Source organism: Notolabrus celidotus, chromosome 3, assembly GCF_009762535.1.
Source record: "Notolabrus celidotus isolate fNotCel1 chromosome 3, fNotCel1.pri, whole genome shotgun sequence".
NCBI classification, from domain to species: Eukaryota; Metazoa; Chordata; class Actinopteri; order Labriformes; family Labridae; genus Notolabrus; species Notolabrus celidotus.
Window position 1 is genome coordinate 39,203,683 of NC_048274.1, and position 25,230 is coordinate 39,228,912.

Consider the following 25,230-nt stretch of genomic DNA (forward strand, 5'->3'; position numbering starts at 1 on the left):
TTAAATCTTTTATATGTGTTACTAGAGACCTTTATGAACACATTGGTGAGGACACTTTTTGGTAAGGATTTTATTCCCAGATTGGCCAAATATGGGCTAATTTTCCCTGACTAACTATGCAGCACTTTGCTAAACTTGATTTTTTTTAAATGTGCTATATAAATAAAGTGGATTGGATTGAAACCAGCTTACCCACTCAAGCTCAACTGATAACAGACTGGTGTGGCGTGGGAACCTCCGCCCCTCTCGCAAAAAATGTGCGTCTTTGGCGCTCAAGTTCATACAATTTTGACACGCAAATTGAATGAGTCATTCACACGAATTAAGCGAGTAAACACAAAAGATTCTCATGTTTGTCATCATGCAAATAGCGCGATTGTTCGTGTCTGGTGTGACCGCAACATTAGGGATGAAGGCACGACTCACACATTGTTTTCTATTGATTAAGTAACAAAGCAAAGTGAGTGTGTCACAGGTACGTCCTGCTGAAAACTGTCTCACTAAAGCTTTATGAACCCCAGATAAACAAAAATAAAACCTAAACTGTCTAGAAGCAGAGACAACATTGCTCAAGAGGATTATAGGCTCTTTTTTTTTTTAAAGCTAATCTCACCTGCATCTAAACCTGCATGCTTTTGGGCAGTAAAAGGAGACATAAACTAGCAGAGCTAACAAACAAACAGGCCCCACACAAAGCCAGAATCCACTGCAGCAGAAGAAGAGACAGACAAACAGCATCACTGTTTATATGCAGACATACTTGTGCTATCACAAGAAACCAATGGTGTTGATCTTGCAAATACTCATCTCCAACCAACGATGAAACTGATATGACGTGCTGTGTTTACGACACAGATCGTATCTGGGTGAGCAAGGAATATTCTTCTTTTTTTTTCTTTCATATAAGACTCCCACTCACTATGAAGACCATCACCTGCAGTGCCTGACACATGCTCTGCAGGTGATCAGAGGAGAGAGAGGTCCCTCAGTTCGTCCCTCTTATTAAAGCTGGGGTTGGTAGTCAGATTTAGATACACTTTAAGTTAAACTGGTTAAAATGATATGTTACAGCCGGAGTAAACCTGGGAAAACACCAAGCGGCAACCTATAGTCTGAAAATTTGAGTCCACTGTGGAAGTGTTAGAAACTGCAGTTCATCGAGGATCCACTTGAGGCTGGCTCCGGAAGTACTGGAAACCACATACACATGAATGGGAAAAAGCTGATCTTTACAGCATTAATAAACATGTTTACAGTCTGGTTCAAAAGATGAGTGTAGTCTGGATAGCTCATTTCTCTATGTCCTCTCACTGTGAGGGGGGTGAATTTTTTCTAACGCTGCAATTTCAAAGATATTTAGATTACGATTCTTCCAATGAGAGGAACAGCTGACCGCAGGAACACTGTAGCTGTTGGCTAGGAGGCTCAAACTCCGCCTCTTTACGTCACAATCGCTCGACAGAAGCAACATGGCTGCCGCCGACAATTGGCCTCAAAACAGCTCTTCAGAAACAGATGGGTGGCGTCACGGATACTACGTCTATATTTTATACAGTCTATGGAAAACACCAACCAATCCCTGCCATCAGGAGCCAAATGATGAAACCAATCAAATCCCGTCCTGCCGTTCTGCCCGCCTCCTGCAGAGCGTACATTTCATGTTTGTTTGTGTTTTTAACTTTCACTATGAGAATGTTTTGTTGTTTTCTTACCGCTGAGTGAGACATGAGTTGACGTAGTGTAAAACACAAACCATGTGCTGAGGACCGGTTTTAACTCAGTCACCATCATATGGTCGTGAATCAGCGCCGGGGCGTTGTTTTGGAGGAGCTCTCAGGGTAGGGGGTTAGACGGAGTCCTGAGGAAATGCTACCAACCCTAGCTTTAACGCAGTAATTAAAGTACGACGTCTCATGTTAAATATGAACCCTCTCATAGCGCTGTTTTAAAGTTACATCTAGCTGGTTGCTGCTGATGTCATTCTGCACCATCTTAGTTTTGGATTCTTGTCAAGCGATACGTCATTAACAAGACTCGTCCACAGATCGCCTGTTGTGATGACGAAATATCAAGGGGACTTATCCCAAAATGTACGTTGTGTTATTTGGGCATGTTAATAAAACTTGCTCCTGATGGATGTGGACAAGGATCAGACATAGAGAGGAAAGAGAAACTGTAGGGTGGAGGAACACTTTCTCAGAGACTTCTCTGAGAATTGCAGCACCCAGTGGAGTTCTCATTGTAAGGAAGTCTCTGAGAAAGTGTTCCTTCTCCTCCATTGATTTATTCCCTCCTTCTTTCATACGACATGATGCTCATTTTGTAGATCATCATCCCATTCAGATTAAAACACCTGATGATATCCTCCAAGGCGCGGCTCCCACAGCAGCCTGAACAAGTCTTGTTCAGAGTTGGGTTTAAAAGACACAGTGAGTGGATGGTTGATTATTTTTGCAGTGAGTACTTTTAGTCTGAAGCCTGTTTTCTGTTAGCCATAATTAGCATCTCAATCAATATCACGGTGGTCCAGCTCTGGTCCAAGTCTGGCTCTTTCTGCCTCCACACAACTAAGAGGAAGACGGCTGAAATGCCAGGCTTGACACTTCAAAAGCGAACACACAGAGTCTCGGTGGCCACATTCACTTCAGTCTTCATTTTCAGTCACTGATTCAACGAGAAGAGGGGCAACACATTCCTTCAAATCAACAGATACAGTGAAGCCCTGTCAGCCAGCACAGGATCATGTGATTCCAGTTTAACATCTAAGAAACACTGCTGACATGAAGGACTATGCCTCCATGTTCCTTTCCAATATCACAGCCTATCAAGAATTCAGGATAACTGATCGAATTGTTCCACTTGTTATGTTAGAGGTCAGTGTTGGTGCGCTGACCTTTTATCCCTCCCTCCTGTTACAAACCATTCATTAGGTTGAAACAGCTGAAGACACCTGAACTCAGCAGGTGGAAGGCAAACATTGTGGTGCAACATTGGTGTGAAATCCTCTGTACACAACAACATACGGCTTCCAGGTAGAAGGCCGAGGTGATGTGAACATGGTGGTGTCAGTGCCGGCCCCTCTGTGATCCATGTATGGGGAGGAAACACATGGTGGGACGTGGATGCTCATTGTAAGACTCTTAGAAGATAATCTCTTCTAATTGGATGCTGGAGGCTTAACAACACCGCTGTGATTGACTGTGATGGCTGTTTCGGCGATTTGAGCAGAGTGAATGGGCCAGTCTCATGGCTGCAGATCTGCCAGCACCGGCTGCCCGCTCCCCGCCTGCTTCTTTGTCTGAGCACCGGTCCAACAGTGAGCCCTTATTTTAATGTCAGGATGAAAAATCAGCTGAAGGAGGGGATACACATTTGGGTTGTTATTTGTGTCAAACATACACAGAAACTACCGCCAACACAACCCTAGCAACCCTAGAACTTTCACCTTACAATAGGATTAGTCTTCGTTACACATAGTTTAACCTTGGATTCCCCTCATCTCTGACAGGAGGTCCCAACAGCAGAGACTGACCAGCCTGCAATGGTCAATTCACACACAATCCAGTCTATTCACATGGTACAGGTCAGTTAGTTCATGATGTTTTAAGCTCTACACCTCACCCTCTTTGTTATGTTATTTCACAGAAATCGCTCCCTTGTCTCATAGGTTCCTCTGAGTCGCTGTCGTAGACGGCCTGCGACTGTGGACGTGCTAGACTCCAGTGGCAACAGCTACTACTCCTACTACTATCTGTTTCATCACTATCATCGCTCTCTCTTTCTCCTCTATCCCTCTTTCCAGACCCAACACGGTCGAGGCAGATGTCTGTCTAACATGAGTCTGGTTCTGCTCGAGGTTTCTGCCTGTTAAAGGAAGTTTGTCCTTGCCGCTGTAACTAGTTAAATACTGGGAGGTGTAATGCTCATGGTGGATTAAGATGAGATCAGATCCAGTCCTGTCAGTAAGAGGGGACTGGATTGTATCCTGGTGTTGGTTCTCTGTTCATAATTTAACATAGAGTGGTCTAGAACTGCTCTGTTTGTAAAATCGTCTTGAATAAACCATTTACTAGTTACAATCCTGACTGGGCGACACTGTCAGAGTTTGAATAAACCATATACTAGTTACAATCCTGACTGGGAGACACTGTCAGAGTTTGAATAAACCATATACTAGTTACAATCCTGACTGGGAGACACTGTCAGAGTGTGAATAAACCATATACTAGTTACAATCCTGACTGGGAGACACTGTCAGAGTTTGAATAAACCATATACTAGTTACAATCCCGACTGGGTGACACTGTCAGAGTTTGAATAAACCATATACTAGTTACAATCCTGACTGGGAGACACTGTCAGAGTTTGAATAAACTATATACTAGTTACAATCCTGACTGGGTGACACTGTCAGAGTTTGAATAAACCATATACTAGTTACAATCCTGACTGGGAGACACTGTCAGAGTTTGAATAAACCCTTTTACTAGTTACAATCCTGACTGGGTGACACTGTCAGAGTGTGAATAAACCATATACTAGTTACAATCCTGACTGGACGACACTGTCAGAGTTTGAATAAACCATATACTAGTTACAATCCTGACTGGGAGACACTGTCAGAGTGTGAATAAACCATATACTAGTTACAATCCTGACTGGGTGACACTGTCAGAGTGTGAATAAACCATATACTAGTTACAATCCTGACTGGACGACACTGTCAGAGTTTGAATAAACCATATACTAGTTACAATCCTGACTGGGTGACACTGTCAGAGTGTGAATAAACCATATACTAGTTACAATCCTGACAGGACGACACTGTCAGAGTGTGAATAAACCATATACTAGTTACAATCCTGACTGGGTGACACTGTCAGAGTTTGAATGGGTATGGTTGACCCAGGGAGACTATTTTCCGCCACATGCATTTTCTGTCCGGTGAAAATCTCTGTAAAATATGAAGGGAAAAACTCATTGGAAATCCACGCAAAAACAAAGAAGCATCAAGCTGTGGAATCAAACAAACAAAAACAGGCAGCCATTGAAACTTTTATGACCAAAAAGGTTCACCAGAAGAAGACAAGATTGCAGCGGCAGAGCTTCCCAGTGTCCTGTGTCTGAATTTGATGTTCATTTGGTTCAATAGTGGCCGAGCCCTCCGCCCCAAACAATTGGTCGAATGGCCCTTTTTTTCACAAAACCAAGTCGGCAACCCTAACTAACATACTTATGTTTACTTATATGGGGGATCAGATCTCTCTGACATGTATTCAGGGCTTTGATCCTGAGTCATCAGCAGAAATTCAAAAATGAAGCAGGGTAGTAAAACAAAAAACTCAACAAAGAAGAAAGTAAAAAAGACAAAGCTATGGTTTCGTACGTACCAAAGGTACAGAGCTTTAAAGTAGTCCATGTCTCCACTGTTTGACATACAATCAGTTATCCTCTTGTCAGCTTGTTTGTCAAGCATTTCTGTATGTGACATGACAGGTCTACAGGATGAAGGTCCAATGGTAACTGTCTGAAAGGGGGTCGGACATGCTTTTTTCAATGATTTAATTCTTGCCCACTGCTTGTATCCTGGGATGAAGACAGTAGTCCAGTTCACCTGCCTCATGGAGCTGTAACGATGGCTCCACTTAGTGCATGTAAACACACTGACTGATATCACTTCCCCTGATCTGAAGTCATAAATATGAAACATGGTCACTATTTTTAACTTCAGATATCCTGTTATGTGGGGAGGGACCCCGAGGACAGCCGAGCACGTGCTCTGTGGTTTGTTATGTGGAGCAGAACAACAGCCAATCAGGAAGCAAGCCGGCTGAAGGAGAAAGCACAACAAACACAGCCATGGAGACAAGAGTAAATATGAGCTATGACATCAGATGGACGTCTGGGACGGAGAACCAACTTATTGGTTTGAGTTTACACAATGGGTCCTGAAAACATCCCACAGTCACACTGACAAGGAGAGGCGCTGCACAGAAACCGCTACAACAATGGATTCACCAGTTAGCTAAGCAGCTAGCAACGTTTAGCTTGATGACCGTGAGCTCAGTCTGCTCACGTTTGACTGTGAGAGATGTTGGTTTTACAGTGAATGGATCTGTTCATTTGTTGTAAGAACAAAACTGTTAAATCTGTCATTATATGTCCCCATGAATGAGCTCTCTCACATTTTCAGCACCTGTTCAGATTTTGAGAATCTTTCAGTTAGGGCCAGGCTTTACCAGGAACCACGATTAGAATATATAAACCTGTACACTAATCTGAGAGTCTAAAAATGACTACCTGCATGTTAAATCCTGCCTGTCGTTGAACCTGACTCGGAGTCACTCCTCTAATAAACATGTAGTCAGTTTAAAGGCTGTTCATCACATCTTCTCTCTGACTGAAGGAACAGAGAGAGACCAGAGGAGAGCAGAGGCTGCTGTGTGTGATCAAGAGACTGACTCATCATACATAAAGGACAATAAATAATGAAGAATAAATAATAAAGATGGAGATTGTATTTTTTGCAGGATTCTGATCAAACTGTCAGTGATTCCAATTAGGGGAGAGTTCGCCTCACCTGCCTGCTGGTGGAAAAATCAAGCTCTCAGTCACAAAACAAACAGAACATGGATGTGATGAACTCACTGACTAATTATTCATGATCAAATAATAAATCATTGTGCACCACTGCACAATCTTTAGCACAAGTCAAACATCTCGAGGCAGCTCATACATCAGCTCCCACTGTCTCTATTCCAGCAAAGTGCATCACTCCCTGAAACCATGGTGCCTCACTGGGCCATGATGTGAGCTCTTGTAGGCTCTGTATTTGCAGAGTACAGACGTTTGACATGAGAAGGTGCTCTTCCTGATAATGTCTCAGGTCATCCCGGCGCTGATGTTTCCAGGAGCTTGCTGCTCAGAAGAGTATAAAGCAGAGAGCCTCAGTCCAGCACCAACAACATCATCACCCTGCCTACATGCTAGGGCTGGGCGATAATTCGATAATTATCGTGATAAAGTTATTTCAATACAAATATATCAAATGTTCAATAAAATGTTGATATCTTTAATTACAGCACCCAACCACTGGAAAGGGGGGCGCTAGTGAGCCTTAAATGCTAGTTGCCACCCAACATTAGACAGAAGAAGACGGCATTGAACAGACAATCATGTTGCAGGGATAGAGGAAGGCGGGGCTTAAAGATGTCTGGAATGTAAACACAGTTGAAACGAGCGACAGCGACACAGAAGAAAACTTAACTTGCTTCCTGTTAGCACCGTCAGAAATGATGGATTCAAGAGGCTCATCAGAAAACTAAATCCAGATACAAACTAACTTTAAAATCTGACTTTCAATGAAATAATGATTTGATATTTATTGTTATAATTATCAATATCGACTGATATGAAATGTTTGATCGTGATAACATAATTGTTTAATATCGCCAGCTCTACTACATGCTCACTGTGAAGTGACCTAATGTGTTAACACATAGACTGACTTTGACTTCTACTTCTCAAAGGTTATTTGCATTCACACAGACAGCAACATCCAGAAATATTCAGGATTGATGTGCGTGTCTGAAAGCAGATCAACTAGCATTGAGACAGAATTGCTGTAGACTGTCCACAGTCTGTAAACGTCTTTAAATTTACTTTATGGAGCCACATTCTCAAAGATTATCCTGCATTTCCCAACAGCTAGTGCTCTCCCTGTGGTTCAATTCATGTCAGGGCTTCCTCAGCGTTAAAGGACAGAAAAAGAGAAAGAAAAGGAGTAGGAGGAGGCGGGAGCGGGGAGCATGACTGAGGCCTTCAGTGGCAGAGCTTCAGAGTGCCAGTAAATGCCAGCAGCTCTGGCAAGGCCGACAGGAAGGAGGAGAGGGCAAGGAGACAAAAGAGGAGGAGAAAGCAGACGGTCGAGCTGAGAGAGATCAGGCAGTGAGTTTAAATTCGGCTGCAGAGACGGATGAGTCTTGTGTTTTATTCCACAGCTGCTCAAACTTTCAGTTATCACTGAGTTTCTCTTTGGAGGAGGTTGTTTCAAACATAACAGAGGCTCCATTCAGGCTTATCAGATATGATTTAACATGCATTCTTTCAAAATTAGCCACATTTACAGAGTCTCTCAGTGAAAACCTTGAAGCCATGCCTCTCGGATGTCCCTCTGTGTCTGCAGGGATGTCTCTGTCGATTCTCGGTTTACTCTTTGCTTTATTTGGAAGTGGACGGCTATCTGATCATCACAGCACGCACGCACACTCAATGAACTCCAAACAGGATACACAGTAGCAACACAATCCAGCTCTCTGTTCTAATAAAAGTGAAGACTGTGGTTCTGTACATGAGGAAGAAAAGAGGAGGAAAACGCCAGAAACAGAGCTGTCGGGGAAAACATACAATTAGAGAGGTAGAAGGAGGTGGTGTAAAGAAGGAAAGCAGGAGCTGGCACACTGAACTGCTGGGCAGCAGAAAGGCTTTTCAAGAAGGACCAGACCCAGAGAGAGCCTTCACCCCGTACGGCTCGGCTTTCTTAGAGCGAGCTTTCAAAGTCTTCCAGCCTCAGGAAAACCACGTGCATGTGCTCTCTCTATATTTCATCATTAGCATAATCAATGAGCATGGACTAGAAGACAAAGAATAAAACTTTGAGTCCTTAGACTCATCATTTCTTCTTAGTGTCTGGCTGCTCAGGATAAAGCACTGACTGCATCCTGACACTTCAGCGTGACCTCAGGTATCTCTAGTTTTTATGATTCACTGTTTAATTAAGGAGTGTTTACTGCACTGTGGATAAAACAGATTGAAATGTGTGCCAGACAACTTCAGCAGATTTTAATAAACCAAACAGTCTGACCGTCTGGTTTCTTCAGTGTGTTTGGGGTGCAGCACTCCAGCTCCACAATGTGTTTCATCATGCTCTGTGTTATGATCCTCATGCATTAACTCCCCGCAGGGGAACCAGCACACCTGTCAGAACCAGAGGCTGTTCAGGCCGACAACCAAAACGCTAATGAAGCTTCCTGAAATCAGGCAGGTTTGAACTCCAGCTGCTGGTACAGCATTATGCCTGGACGGTCAGTATGAATGATTTCATTCAGCGCTCTCTTCATGCCAAACAACACCCAAACATCTGAAAACATCAATCAGGCTAACCAAGTGTCTGAAAGAAGTCACCACAGGCATTCATGAAAACCAGCACACAACCATATCAACCAATAAAAGACAGGAAATGAAGGTGGTTCAATGAAACTCACATTCAAGGAGAGCTGTGGACTTCTTGGGTTTGATACCTCACTTTCTAACACAATTAAACATATTATTTCAAACAAAGCTGCATATTCAGGTACATAGCTTCAAACACTTTAAAAGGCAAGGTACTGACTTAAGAGCCTGTGTCCATGGAGGGCTTGATGATGACGATGCTGGCGCCAAATTTCAGCTTATTATTGTCGATCATGAAAGTCATTTCACAGCACTTTTGCATCCCTTGGAGGTGACCTAGGTCTGCTTTAAGTTGCTCTTTAATGCTGAGTCTATTTGATAGGGGTGTAAGGATTCTTTCTAACAACAAGTCGATTCGTATCATGATTCATGGTTGCCGATACGATTAAAGGGATATTTGAAGTGTCTTTTTGAAGTGGGGTCGTATGAGTTACAGTACACTATTGCTCCTGTTAGCCACAAAGAGTGCCGGTGAGCTCTACCCCTTTAATGAGAAAATTCCCAGAGGACCGGCAGGTAAGCTAGGCTACAATTCTCTGCGGGCGGGGCCTCCTATTTCACGTAATTTCGCTAAAGTTGAGAAAATACGGTCCAGGCCTTTTTTTTTACTGGTGCATGCATTTGCACCATAGACTGTATAAAATATGGACGTAGTATCCGTGACGTCACCCATCTGTTCCTGAGAGCTGTTTTGAAGCAAATCGACGGCGGCAGCCATATTGGAAATGCTGAACTCAACCAGGCAGAGTGTGACGTAGTGTGAGTCTCTTAGCCAATGGCTGTGTGTTCCCGACCGGGAGTCACGTCAGTCATGTCCTTATTTGGGCAAAACTCATAATCTTAATATCTTCTTAATAGTCACGTTAGAAAAAAATTCACTCCCCGTACAGTGTGCCGATAGAGAGATTAGCGTTGTAGGGCCAAGACGTTTTTTGAACCAGGCTGTAAACATGTTTATTAATGCTGCAAAGATCGTCTTTTTCCCATTCATGTCTATGTGGTTTCTGGTGTTTCTGCAGCCAGCCTCAAGCGGATTTTCGATGTATTGCAGTTTATATCACTTCCGCATTGGCTTCATCGTTTCAGACCGGAGTTTGCCGCTTGATTTGCACCAGTAAAAAAAAAATGAAACTATTCAGTTTGCCGTCAGAAACCCTCTTTGTTTTGGTACTATTTTCAGACGCACCTCACAGACCGGTGTTCTTCCACTGCATGAGCAAGGATACACGCCGATCAGCTGTTTGGATCAACAAGCACGTAGCATTTTTAGCAGACACTTTTAGGAACAAAAACTACAAACTGCAGAAATGAGTGATTCTGACTATGACATGCCGTTTACTGTGGACACATGAGGATTTCTCTATGAACAAGAGTTTACAGAGGAAGAATTCTAGATGCAGACCCAACGTACTGAATAGCTCCAATTTTTTTTACTGGCGCATGCATTTGCACCGTGATGAGTGCCTGGACCGTATTTTCTCAACTTTGGCGAAATTACGTGAAATAGGAGGCCCCGTCTCCAGAGAAAATAGCCTAGCTTACCTGCCGGTCCTCTGGGAATTTTCTCATTAAATGGGAAGAGCTCACTGGCACGCATTGTGGCTACCAGGAGCAATAATGTGCTGTAACTCATACGACCCCACTTCAAAAAAAACTGAAATATCCCTTTAAAGGACGATATTGGTTCATTTAGAACGATACGATCGGAAACGATTCAGTGACTTGAGATCGATTCAGTAACTTTTTAGTTAAAAATCCAACCAGTGTGAGTGTGAGATAAATATCTTGATACTGGACAGTCCTAGAGTCCTGTTGTTTCTTGTAAGGGAATCAGGTGTAAATTAATTATGGATATAAACAAACAAATAAACAACAATTAATGAGCCGACTTTTGTCCTAGTCTGTTTCCGAAATCGCCTACTATACTAGCAGTATGTGCTGATTTGTCCAACATTCAGTATGTAGTAAGTAGTATGTGAACAAGAGCAAAATCTGCAGTAAGCCAAAACTCCCCGGATGTCTACTGATTCGGGAAAATATCTCAGCATGCATCGGACCAGTCTGCCTCACGTACTGTTTCCCATAATGCACAGCACTCATTCTGCTTTTTCTTTTTCCTCATTTTTTGACGGGATGAAATCCGTTTTGGGGTGCTGTGAAAGTTATCAAATTACATATAAACCACTTCCTTACTTTTTAAATCATAAATGGATGCTAAATAAGCATTTTATTTATCGGCTTCGCCGTTGTTTACTTCCGCTTTCCGAAACCGGAAATCCAGCGAAGTCTGGCTCAGCATGCTGCATGACAGATCGGACAGAACAGTCATGTTACATACTAAATTCAAATGCAGTATGTAGTAGGCAATACCTACTGCCTACTACATTAGTAAGTAGTATGTAGCAGGCCGTTTCGGAAATAACCCTAGTCTCTGACTAAACATGCTGGTGAGGCCTGAGGCTTCTGCAGAGCTGATGTTACCTTGATGAACTCTGCAAGAGGTGCCTGGACGGTCGGCGTTGTGTGAAATCCCATGGCGCCTTAGTAGGTGGTTGGATAGATTTGTGGTGTTGCCGTGGTAACTTTACTTGACCTTTACATATCCTACAAACAGCGAGCGACTTATTTAGAACATCTCCGTCTCTGCAAAAGCCAAAGTGTTTCCACACACTGGACCGCAATGGTGGCTTGATCATTTCTGGCTCGCCAGCTTCTCCTCTGCCGTCCACCATGCTATCTTTTGTTGTCTGCTGGAGCGTGGCGATGACGTCACAGACAGTCAGCCTGAATTGAGTAATGTTTAACATCTTTATCATTAAAAGTGTAAAAAAAACACATCCATATGAAGTCTGCCGTGCTTAAATCCAATGTGTTATTTCCTAGTATGGATACAATCGATTTATTACCTTTTAAAACGATGTTAGATCCATATATGTCGTCTGGAAGGACAACTTGCCGAGCACAGATCCATGTAGTCGGATCATAGGAATATAAATCCATACATCGATGTAGTAGATGAATCATTACACCCCTACTATTTAATGACATTGTGAAGAAATTGCAAAAACAAAAGAAAGGAATCATGTCCTGGGGTCGCCATTGTTAGTGATAAAATTGATGTCCCCCTCTTTCTTGATTTTGACTGGTCAGCAGGCCTCCTAAAGCTGAGCCACAGCAACAAAAAAAAAACAGTGAAGATTAAGGATGCCTTTGCTTTTATGACACCGAGCACTGCATTGAAATCATCAGTGATGAAATCATCCACACAACTCCTCTCAAAACCCATCATACATATTCAGGGGCTCTAATCAGGAACATCAGGAGTACCTGAAGTAGAGGAATACGTCTGACTCTGTGCCTATAAAATACCTGTGCAATCTTCAATCAATGAGGCTCAACTCTAAGGCTAGGATTTTCAAGTCATAACCATATTGGAAAGCAGTGATGTTGGATAAAAACACTTTGAGCTGCTTGTGTTCAGTGTAATCTAAAGGAAACCTGCAAACATATTCACTAACGTCATGGTTGAGAAAGGAAAGTGTATCTGAGCAGAAATGGGAGCTAAATGCTAAAGGTACAGTGCATCCAGTGTGCAACACTTTGCTGCCTGCAACCCATAAACAAGAATACTGTTATCACACTGGACAGAATGACCACAAACCTAAAACTATCTATTTAAGAGCAGTAACCTCAAGCTGCAGACTCTGATCTGATTGGCTGAGAGGTTGTGTTCATGGAGAATTGGTTCGCCTGCAGGGACAACCCAGCTGCAGAAAGCTAACACGCTCCTCCAGCTCGTCAACACTTGCTTGTAGACTTTTGTAGTCAAATAATAAATACATCTGCGTCTTTGCTAACAGCAGTACCAGATGGGCACGGAGAACAGAAAGTCAAGCAGCACCTGCTCCTGTCAGCCTGGTCCATCACTGTGGATGTGACACCCTGGGGTCGCTCTGTTTACCTGCAGGGCTAATCTCTGGAGACACGCTTACAGCTAGGATCTGTCTCTGCAGGGTGGCACCACAGCTGTGTGAGACATCAAACTTCACCTTGTTGTTGAGTCAATTCAGATTATGATGTCTCAGCAGGTACACATGCTCCATCGGTGTAAATCTTAAAATATTACAGAATCTTTCAGACTGTTGGCCTTGCAGCTTCATTTCTTCAATTCTCATAAGCTATTCTGCAAAACAGGAGCTCAGCGGGGACATTAGACATTGTTTGGATATTTCAGTATCTATCTTTGCAAAGTGGCTCTTACCGGTTCAGTGGCATTTCCACGTTTCAGTTCAGTCTGAGCGGGTCTGCCTTCTACAGTAATTCTTCTCATATTCAATGATTATAAATTACATGTATTAGTTGGGATATAAAAATGAAATTACTGGCATGCTTTGTGTTTTATTTACAAGCTTCTGTAAACCAGGAAACACTACTTCTTCAAAGGTGATGGGTCTGTATGTTTCACTGGAAGCACAGATTGGGCAGAACTTTTTCATTCCTCTCCAGCTCCGCCCCTTTTCTATATATGGTCACGTCCACGGTCCACCTCTAAAGGCGATAGCACAGCCGTCAAGTCCACCTCTCACAGCCCATGCATACTATTAAAGTATAACATGACAGTGGTGGGGCTCCATCGGCCTAGTGGTTTAAGCGTGTACCCCATGTAGAGAGGCTGTAGTCCTCGTTGTGGTGGTCGCTGGCTCAGCTCCCGGACACAACCCTTTGCTGCATGTCTTCCCCACTTTGTCTGTCTTTATTCAGCTGTTCTATCAATAGAATCAAAAATGCAGGACGTACAGCAGGACGTTTAGAGTAGTTTAAGTAGTTTAGATGTTTGCATGTTTCAGTGGTTGCTAACTTTACCTATAAAAGCCTCCGTCTCATTAACTCAGCCCGTCTCCAAACATTTCAGAGTCCAGCAGCCACACGCAGCCAGCACGTCAAACCTCAAGAGCTGAAACTCCTGCTCTTTGGGCACTCTGGCATTCAGCGTCTGTTTATTTTTATAATCATGCATGTAAACATTTATTTGCTCTCTGGGCAGCGCTTGCAGGCACTACTTTTAGCACGCTGTGAAGGCACTGCTGAGGAGAAGCACACAGCCAAGCAGCCACAGGATGTCTGAAAATACACGAGGCTCACCGCACACTGGGCCGTCTCTTCACACTCACACACAACGAGGGGAGGACAGACAAACACACACACACACACACACACACACACAGACACAGACACACACACACACACACACACACACACACACACACAGACACACACACACACACACACACACACACACACACACACACACACACACACACACACACACACACACATAGAACAGTTCAGATCAGATTTCAGATTCAAGACTCCTTTTATTGTCATTCCACAGAACATCAGACATGCAGGCAGAACGCAATTACGAGCAGGGCTCATTTAAAAAGCACAGATAATAAGTAAGTGTGAATAAATGGCTGATTGCAACCTGCAGCCCTTTGCCACATGACCTCCCCCCCAGCTCTCTCTCCTTATCTCTCACTCCGTCCTATCCTCTCTAATGAAGGCAGAAAACACTAAAATAAACTTGATCGGCCAGGTGTGTTCACGGCACACCGTAGACTATGAATGGAAGTAATCTCTGTGACATTACCCATTTGTTTCTGAAGCAGGGTTTTGAAGCCTACCTATGGCAGTCACTATATTGAAATTCCGCTGACTCAACCTAACTTTGGTTGACCTAGCAAGAAGCAAAGAGGAGGAGGTCCTTAAGCCTCCTCGCTAACACCTACAGTGAGCCCGTCTGTCAATCAAGTCTGCCATGACTTTAATTATGGAAAACGTATCGTTTAAAGCTGGGGTTGGTAGTCTCGGAAAACTTGCATGAATTTGAATGTAGCATTTCCTCATGACTCCGTCTAACCCCTCCCCTCCTCCCTCAGAGCTCCTTCAAAACAGGGATTGGTTGGTGTTTTCCCAGGTTTACTCCGGCTGTAGATAGCAGCTTTTTTTACCTCTTTTTTAAGAACACATTATGTATTGATTAGGGATGACCACAATTAATCGATTATCGATTAATTGATTGTTAAGAAATTACTCGAAACACACATTTTTGTTATCAATTTTCCGGCACATGGAACAAACATCATGTGGTCTCATATTACACTCATCTATCAGGGAGGTGTTTGAAGTTTAAAGCATGTTTGGATGTGAATCAGCTCTTAAAGGTGTTGCGCACAGCGAAGACGCTCAGCTGGCGGCTGCGGCTGTGCTTCAGTTCTCCACATGCACTTTTTAAAAGAGGATCAATACAAAACTGCTGCCAACAACAACACGGACACAAAGGTTGACAGCTTTAAACAGGATATTTCCCACCTTTGGATACAAAGGCAAAAGACAGGTGGGAAATTCTGGTACGCTACGTTTACAGAGCAGCAACACCAGATCCGTCTGAGCTTTACTGCAGCTGGACTGATAGTGACCAGGTTGTGCTCCCGGCTGACACCTGACCGAATACACATGTTTATTTTTCTCAATAAGAACGAGTAGACAGAAAACTGGACTCTGTGAGTCTGAAGTACTTTTCTGTTAGTAGTCTCAGTCTTCACTTTATAAGAGTATGTCCGCTGAGAATATTTTAATGAGCCTGATCGTTGATATTCTGCGTGTCAAACGTGTGCCCGTATTCAATCCCGTCAGTTATTTGCATTTTGTTGCTGTAGAAAATACAATTTAGGGGGAAAACAACATATTTGGCATTGTTTTTGACGTAAGAATAATAATGTTTTTTTGTATCAATTAATCGATAATTGATCGTTAACATTTCCAAAAATCGATCACGGAAAATAATCAAAATGTACATCCCTAGTATTGATGCCATCAGGACAGAAAGATCATTTTAACCAGTATAACAAAAAGTGGATCTAGATCTGATCACCAACCCCAGCTTTAATATCTAAAAAAAAAAAAAAAAAAGGGTTCTAAAATTTCTGCTCAAATCGTCATTTTTGAATGGGTGTGTATGTGTATGTGGTTTTCAGTGCTTCTGTTGCCAGCCTCAAGTGGAAACTCAAGGAACTGCAGTTTATAACACTTTGGCTTCTGCATACAGTTTGTTTAGATTTTTTGCTGTTTGTCTGAACCAAGCGGCAAACTCCGGTCTCAAACGATGAAGCCAATGTGGAAGTGTTATAAACTGCAATACATCGAAAATCCGCTTGAGGCTGGCTGCAGAAACACCAGAAACCACATAGACATGAATGGGAAAAAGACGATCTTTGCAGCATTAATAAACATGTTTACAGCCTGGTTCAAAAAACGGCTTGGCCCTACAACGCTAATCTCTCTAATGGCATACACTGTACGGAGGGTGAATTTTTTTCTAACGTGACGGTTAAGAAGATATTAAGATTATGAGTTTTGCCCAAATAAGGACATGACTGACGTGACTCCCGGTCGGAAACACACAGCCATTGGCTAAGAGACTCACACTACGTCACACTCTGCCTGGTTGAGTTCCGCATTACCAATATGGCTGCTGCCGTCGATTTGCTTCAAAACAGCTCTCAGGAACAGACGGGTGACGTCACGGATACTACGTCCATATTTTATACAGTCTATGGTCTGAACACTTAAATCTATACGTGATAAACACTGAATGTGAATCTCTGCATTGTACGGTGGAAGTGGCTTCACTAAGTGTTCTGAAGGACATTAAAAACTAAACATATTTGATTCGCTAGACGTGAACGCGCAAAACCAAGGGCTAAGGGGTAAAACAAGGTTTAAGGGGGAGAATTGGGATTGGCCCTTAGTGTCTCAACTGTTGTGTTGTTTTGGGGTATGTAGTGCAATATTCAGGGTTTGTACACTTTTTTCATGGTCAAATTCAAGTACTTTTCAAAGACTTAGAAGGTCAATTTTAAAGCTTTTGAAGACGTACAGTAAGAGAGGCATGAAGATTTGCACTCTGTGGGCCAGATTATATCAGCTGTAGTCATTTACAGACAGGGCACATCATCCTGATGCTTTTCATTTGTTCATCTCTTTTCTTCTCTTAATATTGATATTGTTGTTGATCCTGTTTCTAATATGCCTTTAATGTTCAGACACAAGCAGCGGCTGCACGCTGTCACTTGTGAGGTGTTTGTAGCTCGGGGCCAGTCAGCGCATGACCGTGGTCTGACTGTGACGGGTCTCCATGAGAAACACCGTGTCGTGCCTTCGTATCCAGCGGGACCCATCTGTTTCTGAAGAGCTGTTTTGAGACCAATCGTCAGCAGCAGCCATGTTGCTTCTGTCGAGCCAGTGTGAGGTAAAGAGGCAGCTTTGAGCCTCCTAGCCAACAGCTGCAGTGTTCCCACAGGCAGCTGTGCCTCTCATTGGAAGACTAGTAATCTCAACATCTTTGAAATTGACGAATTAGATAAAAATTCACCCCCCTCACAGTGAGAGGACATCGAGAAATGAGATATTCAGACTACACTCATCTTTTGTACCAGACTGTAAACATGTTTATTAATGCTGCAAAGATCAGCTTTTTCCCATTCATGTGTATGTGACTTCTGGTACTTCCGGAGCCAGCCTCAAGCGGGTCCTCGATGAACTGCAGCTTTTAACACTTCCGCATTGACTCATATTTTTAGACCGGAGGTTGCCGCTTGGGCACGACACGGTATTCTTAGACGACACTTGTCGCCGACCGACCGCAGTCATGTGATAACCTGCCCCGAGCCACAAACACCCTGCAGGTGACAGCGGTATGGCTGCTGGGAATCATCACACCACCTCCACGTTATATGCACAGTGTTTCTACATCACACATGCCTAGCATGTAGCACAAACAGAAGGTTAGCATCAACAAATAATAGGCTCATTAACGTGTAGGGCTAACGTAGTGACGCTCTGTCCTCTAGGGGGCGATGTAACGTCACACATGACAACAGACCAGCATGTCACACACGTGAGCCCATCAGGGGGATTTGGCTGTTTTATTTCTCTCCATTGAATCGATCTGTTGAGTCAGATTGCTGTTCATTGTGAAATATATATGATTAAAATTTCAAGCATTTACAAGCACTTAGACTGAAATACAAGCATTTTTCAAACCTTGAAAACACAACATTAAAGTGCAAGCATTTTCAAGGTTTTCAAGCACCCGTACGAACCCTGAATATTAAATCAGGAGAGGGCTCTTACTGAACTTTATGAATATCAGGTCTGATGGTGATGGAGTGACTGTATTTATGTATCAAAAGGTGTTTTATGACTGTAAACACTGGGAAAAGGAAGCTTCAGAGGGACAGGACTACATCAGTGCCACACGTTCAAATGAAGCCAGAGAGATGAGAGCATGTGTGGAGGGAGGCATGGTTAGCCTGACAGATGAAATGTTTAGCCTCTGAGAGCTAACTCACTGATCTGCCCTGTGACTCCTCTCCAGAGCCGTCATGATTACAGAGATTACTCAATCCACATGAATCATTAATCTATGACGTGTGGCGTTAAGGAAGAGTGATTGCAAAAGACAGAAGGAATTTCACTTTTTATTTCACAGTCAAACCGGGGGCAGGGATGCTGCTCCGGTCTGAGTCTGGTTAGTTGTAACGTGTACAACGGCAATGCTCGACCCTCCACAGCGACATGCTTAGTGAGCTCTACCAGATGAATGTAGATCTGTTCACGTGAGGAGGATCGTTCTCTCTTCATCAAACCTGTGCAGCTCTGTGTCGCCTGGATCCCATCCAAAAGACTGACTCATGTGAGCATCAGACATATAAGCTGCAGGTCGGGACATGTAAACCATCTCAAAGGTAAACTTTAGTCAGAGGGCTCTACACATGGTGTCATGTTCCCCACATATAGTGTCTGTCTGTTTGTTTCTCTGAGATAAATCTGAAGTGTTCTACACTCAACGCTGACATGTAACCCATTTCCTCTTTCTCTCTGACAGATGAGCTGCAGGTCGAGCACATGACCCAGACGTTTTGGTTCCCCCACAGATCCGCTCTCTGTGGTCTCGTACAGTCACATCTTTAAACTGTGAGAACTGCATTAGCTTCACATGGCTTTGCTTCATGCGAACAGCAGGTCATATGAGCAGCAGGTCTGTGGCACAGCCGTGTCCAGACATGTCAGGGAGCAGGCAGGCTGGAGTGAGCTCACGGAAACACTTCTCTGCTAACTCTGTCCCTACATGGGGCCGCTGCCACGGTGGACTCTCCATGTTAACGGCGTTGTGTTAATAACTTTTCTCATGGCCAAATGCTGACAACACTCACACAAGTCTCAACAATGACTGGATGCCACACAATCCAGCAGGCACAGTGCAACCAGTTGAGCTGCCTGCTGCATAACAGAGCCCAGCACTCACAGCTCAGAGTGAGGGAGAAGGACATTCACTTTCCTATTTACTCCTTGAACAGCCTTTGCTTTGTTATTCCACTCAAAAGACACAGCTACAGGGTCACCTTAAACCGGAGCATTTTATAAGCCTGGTGGATTATAAAACCAGGATTAGGGATGGTCTGACCAGTGTTTACATGTTTTACTGCTGAACACTGCTAGTTATCTGACTGATGTAATGGTTTCACGTTATCCTCTGTTGGTGGTCTTCTTTCTATGAAACTTTTTAAAGCTGCAGGACTCCTTTTGAAAAAGAGATTGGAAGTATTCCTGATAAAATAAAAGGTGACATGAAAATTAAAAAGAGATAAAGATGAAGCCTGATTTATACCTCTGCATCAATCGGCATCGTACCCTACGCCGGAGGTCTGCGTAGCTCCTGTACCTATGCAGAGGCCTACGTACGTAGCCGACACACACCTCCTCCAAAAAGTAACTACGTGTCGAATCGACACACACTGCAAGCTCTGTGATTGGTCCGCTCGGCGGCATTGTGTTTCCCGTATTTACATCACTTCTGGGATCCCCGCTCATCGGCCGTGTATTTCATCTCCTCCTCTCTATTCTTCATGTAATCATGTCTGTATGATAAACAGCAACATGTATCAGCTGTAGATTAACAGAACACGCTCTGAATGTTTGTGGGAAAGTATACAGAGATCGTAGCGGGGCCGGAAGCAGGTGACTGACTATCAGAGAGACCACACTGACCTCAAGGGAGAATTGCCGCGTGACACGGGTACATTGGCTGTTTTCAAAACCGCCTACTATACTAGCAGTACGTACTGATTTGGTCTAAATTCAGTATGTAGTGTGTGAGAAAGAGCAAAATCTGCAGTATACCAAAACTGATGTCTACTGATTCGGGAAGATTTCTCAGTATTTATCAGACCAGTCTGCCTCGTGTGCTGTTTCCCACAATGCAAAGCACTAATCAGTCCCTCCAGGATTTCGCGGGATTTTTTTGTGATTGTTGCGTCCCAAAAAGCCTGATTTTGCGACAGCTTTTTGAAAAAATTGCGGTGAAAGTTGTGATTTTTTTTTTGCTTTTGTCCTCCAATAACATCTCAGGGGCAAGTAAATACACTAAATTACAGTTGTTTTTAGAAAGCATTCTTGATGTGGCCACTGACTGTATTTTGATTCTCTTGATTCACAGAAAAATGCCATGAAAGCACTGTATTGCACATTTACGACGGTCCCTGAATGCACCTCGCAGTGACAGAGGCACTTGACAGTCAGTTCACGGCACTCTGAAATGAATCTGCATCTTTGATGACAAGGAGTTAATCCAAACTTACTAAATGTGTCTGATGTTTCACCAAACTGGATTAAATCAAGCTGTAGACGCAGAGCTTTTTACAGTAGTGGCGGCAACAACGTCAAACATCAAATATTAAACAAACGTCCTCTGGTTGTGTCTTTGTCACTAACACACACCGGGGGTAAAAATCATCAATGAAGATGAGACAGATGTATGGAGGTGAGGAGAGCTGGTTCATAAAGCACACCTGCTGCAGGTAGAGACCAAGCTAACACTGAGTCCCTCAATCTATAAATAACAACGTTGTCATGGTCACTTGTCCTGCCTGCTGTCCCCTCTCTTCACCCGTTCTCTGTGCGTGTTTTACTGTTGAAAAGTGCAGATCATGTGAGGACTCACGTTTATGTTCCAAGGAAGTCAAATTGATGATGAAACCGATGACGTACAGGAGCTGAGATTGAGGTAATTGGTCAAATTTGCAGGAAAGTTGTGGTGATTGTATAAAATTGCAAAGCCGCAAAAAAATCCCACTGATTGGTTGAATTTGCGTTGATAGTTGCGATCGCAAAATCGCAACTTCCTGGAGGGACTGACTAAAGTCATGCTTCTGTTTTAAGGTGCTGTAAAAATCATTAAATTCCATATAAACCACTTCTTAACTTTTGAAATCATAAGTGATGATGAAGAAGCAGTTCATCTATCAGCTTGGCCGTGGTTGACTTCTGCTTTCTGAAACCAGAAATTCAGTGACGTCTGGCTCAGCATGACCAGATCCAACAGAACAGTCAGACTACAGACTAAATTCAAACTAAGTACTGAATGTAGTAGGCAGTACCTACTGTCGACTACATTCGTAGGTAGCAGGCCGTTTCGAAAACAGCCATTGACAAGGAAGTATGTGGTGTGTCGACCACGGCCGTGCAAGGTCTACAAACCAGCCTAAAGATATTAGGGTTGTATTATATCATCTGCATGACATCTGTATCTGCAAATAAAACTTGGAAAGTTAACTATCGTAACGACAGATATGAACATTTTTGTCGATATTGAATGATGACTACCTACATGTGCAACAACAAGCTGAATCCATACGGCTCTATGGGAATATTCTGAAGTGTCGGAAACAGACAGCATAGATATGTCAGTGGAGAACAGGTGATGGAAGGAGGAGCAAAATAACTCTCCTTTAACTCTACCAACTTCACTGTGCATTTAAAGAGCCGTCATCCTGAAGCATCAAGAGTATCTGAACAGGTCGTACAAACGTCACCGCCTGTGAAAACCTGTCAGCAGCCTTTACTTGAGTCATTCTGCTAATACTGTAGCAGTGACCACCCAAGGGTAAAGGAGCCTAATGAAAGAATATGTGGATTCATTTCTCTTGATAACCAGCCTCTGTAGTGAGATGGAAGATGAGGGTTTCTGCAGCAAGTGAGGTACTTGGGTTGGTATCGTATCCACCTAATTGAGTTGCAAAACTCCAGTATTGTACATTTCTAACGTCATCAATGCCAGTGGGGTCACTCAGCTTTGACTATTTAGGGCTTGGAAATATTTTGGGGTCTAATAACTTTCTACAGAGTGAGTTCAGTCATACAGAACTCAAAATAAGTAAATACACAGAGACCAGGATTTAAAAAGCCAGACTCCTCTGTAAGCATCTTTAAATCTGCAACACAGAATCACACTGTGACAGGAAACTGCCAGTTATCAGGGGGCCTTCTCCTCAACATATACGGCTTGAGATCAACCAAGAGACTGATATTATCATCTGCAACTCAATAATAAAAAGTCAGGAAGGATAAACAATCTAGAATATCCTTGTACCAAAGATGAAGATCCAGCACTGCGTCCTCCTGTGCAGTGAAGGTTTCAAAGTCAAACACTGTGGGCGACTGCAAAACTCCAGCATCCAGAGATGTGTGTGTCTCTAAAGTGAATCAACTATACAAACATAAAGTGAAGCATCTTACCTCGTAGGACCAGACACACTGGACCCCGGCGAACCTCCTGACACAGCGGCCCACCTCCACATCCTCGTGGGTGGTGTACATCTCCTGTAAACACTCTCGTATGTGGGGCACCATTCTCTTGAGGACCTCGCGGCTCATGATGACCCCTGGCCCCCCCATGCAGAAGTTCTCCCCGGGCTCCAGGGCCAGCTTTCCAAGTTCATCCCGGGCCCCCATGCCCGTTTGGCCCAGGAAGACGGCCTCGCTGCTGTTGAGGCTGCGCAGGAAGCTCTCCAGCTTCTCCCCCTTGATGTAGACATCGTCGTCAGCCCTCATGAACCACTCGTACTGGTCCAGGTAATGGTCGTGCATGTACTTGAGCATCATGAAGGACTTCTTCTGGGGAGGGTATGAGTCATCCACGTTTCTCAGTGCCACTATTGGAATGGGGATGGAAGTGTCGGAGCCTTCACTGGAGAAAAACTCCACCCGGCCTGGAATTGTTTGTGCCCATGTCCTGTGAACACACAGGGTTGGGTGAATTACAAACAAAGTGGATTATCTGGATTATTAACAAACTACAACAGAAAGCAAATAAACTGTCAAAGCATAAAATAAGCAGATGCAGATGTGGGTGAGAAGCACTAATCTGGCCTCACAAACACTGTGTTGGTCGGCCTTTCTTTCAAACTGGGTCAGTAATTATCGTGGCCGTATACTTCAATCCTAAAGTTTTTGGATATCCAGAAAGCCTCACAATCTTGGCTTGAAACGGTAACAATGCAGTCGTGATATTAAAGTTGAGTCTTTAAATAGGAGTAAAAATCTATGATAATAGCTGACAGCTGTTATCACCATTTTACATTGTAGACTGTAAAAAATGTGCTCCCCAAAAAGTGAACCCAAATCAGTCAGAGCAGTTTATGTCTTAAAGCCTGCCTCCTCCATGTTAACAGGTGGAACATGGGATAGAGAAAACATTAAAAGACACTGTCATTATAGTTACTTCTTATCATTGTGATTTATGCCATTGTGTTTATTGTTCTCAAAGTTGAGTAAAAAGGGGATGGGATAATGTGATTGACAGCTCTATTGACCAATGAGGCCCCTGCTGCACTCTCTACAGTTTTAGCAGAGTAGAGGAGGAATAGTGAGAGGAAAGGTGACAAACACTAACACCAGAATTATTGAACTTTCCAATAACTGTGCTTTATATCACTGCTATCTCTCTCAGGAGACGACGCTGTCAGGACCGTCCTGGAGTTCTGAAGAAGTTCACAGAGGCCAGGTCACCTCTCTCTCTCTCTCTCTCTCTCTCCCTCTCTCTCCCTCTCTCTCCCTCTCTCTCCCTCTCTCCCTCTCCCTCTCTCTCTCTCTCTCTCTCTCTCTCTCTCAATTCAATTCAATTCAATTCAATTCAATTCAATTCAAATTTGCTTTATTGGCATGAACAACGAGATATTATTGCCAAAGCACATAAATTCATACAGTACATTATATATATTCACAACACATTACACTCACCATATATACATTAATCACACACCATATTCATTACATATTATATTCATCACATACATATCAACCATATATTACATATTTTATATGCATTATGAACGATGGTGTCACCTATACAGCATAACTCAATGTCCTCACCTGATTCGGCGCGCTCACAAAACCTCCACCCAAAATCAAACCCCATGGGATGGTGCGTCCCTCAGGCTGTGACAGGCAGACACATATTTAGCAGCCAGAGGAGCTGCTGACCCTTCCCCCAGGAGAACTGACAGTTTCTCTTCTGGGGTTAATGTTGGGAAGTTTGGTACCATGTTAGTAATGTCCCTGTAGTGGGAATCTCTTAGAGAAGAGAACTTGCTGCAGTGGAGGAGGAAGTGCATCTCTGTCTCTATGTCCCCTGTAGAGCAGTGAGCACATAGACGCTCCTCTCTGGGCAGCCATGTCTGCCTGTATCTCCCTGTCTCTATAGCCAGCTGGTGGTCACTCAGCCTGTATTTGGTCAGGATACATCTTTGTTTTGTATCTCTGACACTGTACAGATATTCAGATAATTTATAATCACGGTTTAGGGTCAAATAACAATTAATTCTACTTTGGGTCTTTGTTTGGTTTCTCCAGTGATCTAAATACAGATCTTTGGAGTGCTTCATGATGAGTTTCATTTGGTTGTGTTTTGGATCAGTGCTGACTGGAGTCTGGCTGATTAGCTTCCTCACCAGCTGACTAAGGGGACAGTTTTCAGGGTTCAGCTCTTGGGTTTTTAGTGCTTTATATTGAAGTGAGTCTTTTGGGCTTAAATTTAGATGGGTCCAAAATTTGATTGCCCTTTTCTGAATCTCTGATCTGAATGAATATCTGAATTTT

At 43.3% G+C, this 25,230-nt stretch overlaps 1 protein-coding gene across 1 annotated transcript in view; it reads right to left on the reverse strand.

The window, feature by feature from the left end:
* The window catches only part of chsy1 (chondroitin sulfate synthase 1), a 65,087-nt gene that overhangs the window by 34,857 nt on the left and 5,000 nt on the right, over window positions 1-25,230 (reverse strand). Inside the window, exon 2 of the mRNA XM_034680349.1 lies at window positions 22,870-23,365. Coding sequence (XP_034536240.1) covers window positions 22,870-23,365 — 496 coding nt within the window. The remainder of the gene's footprint in view (window positions 1-22,869; window positions 23,366-25,230) is intronic.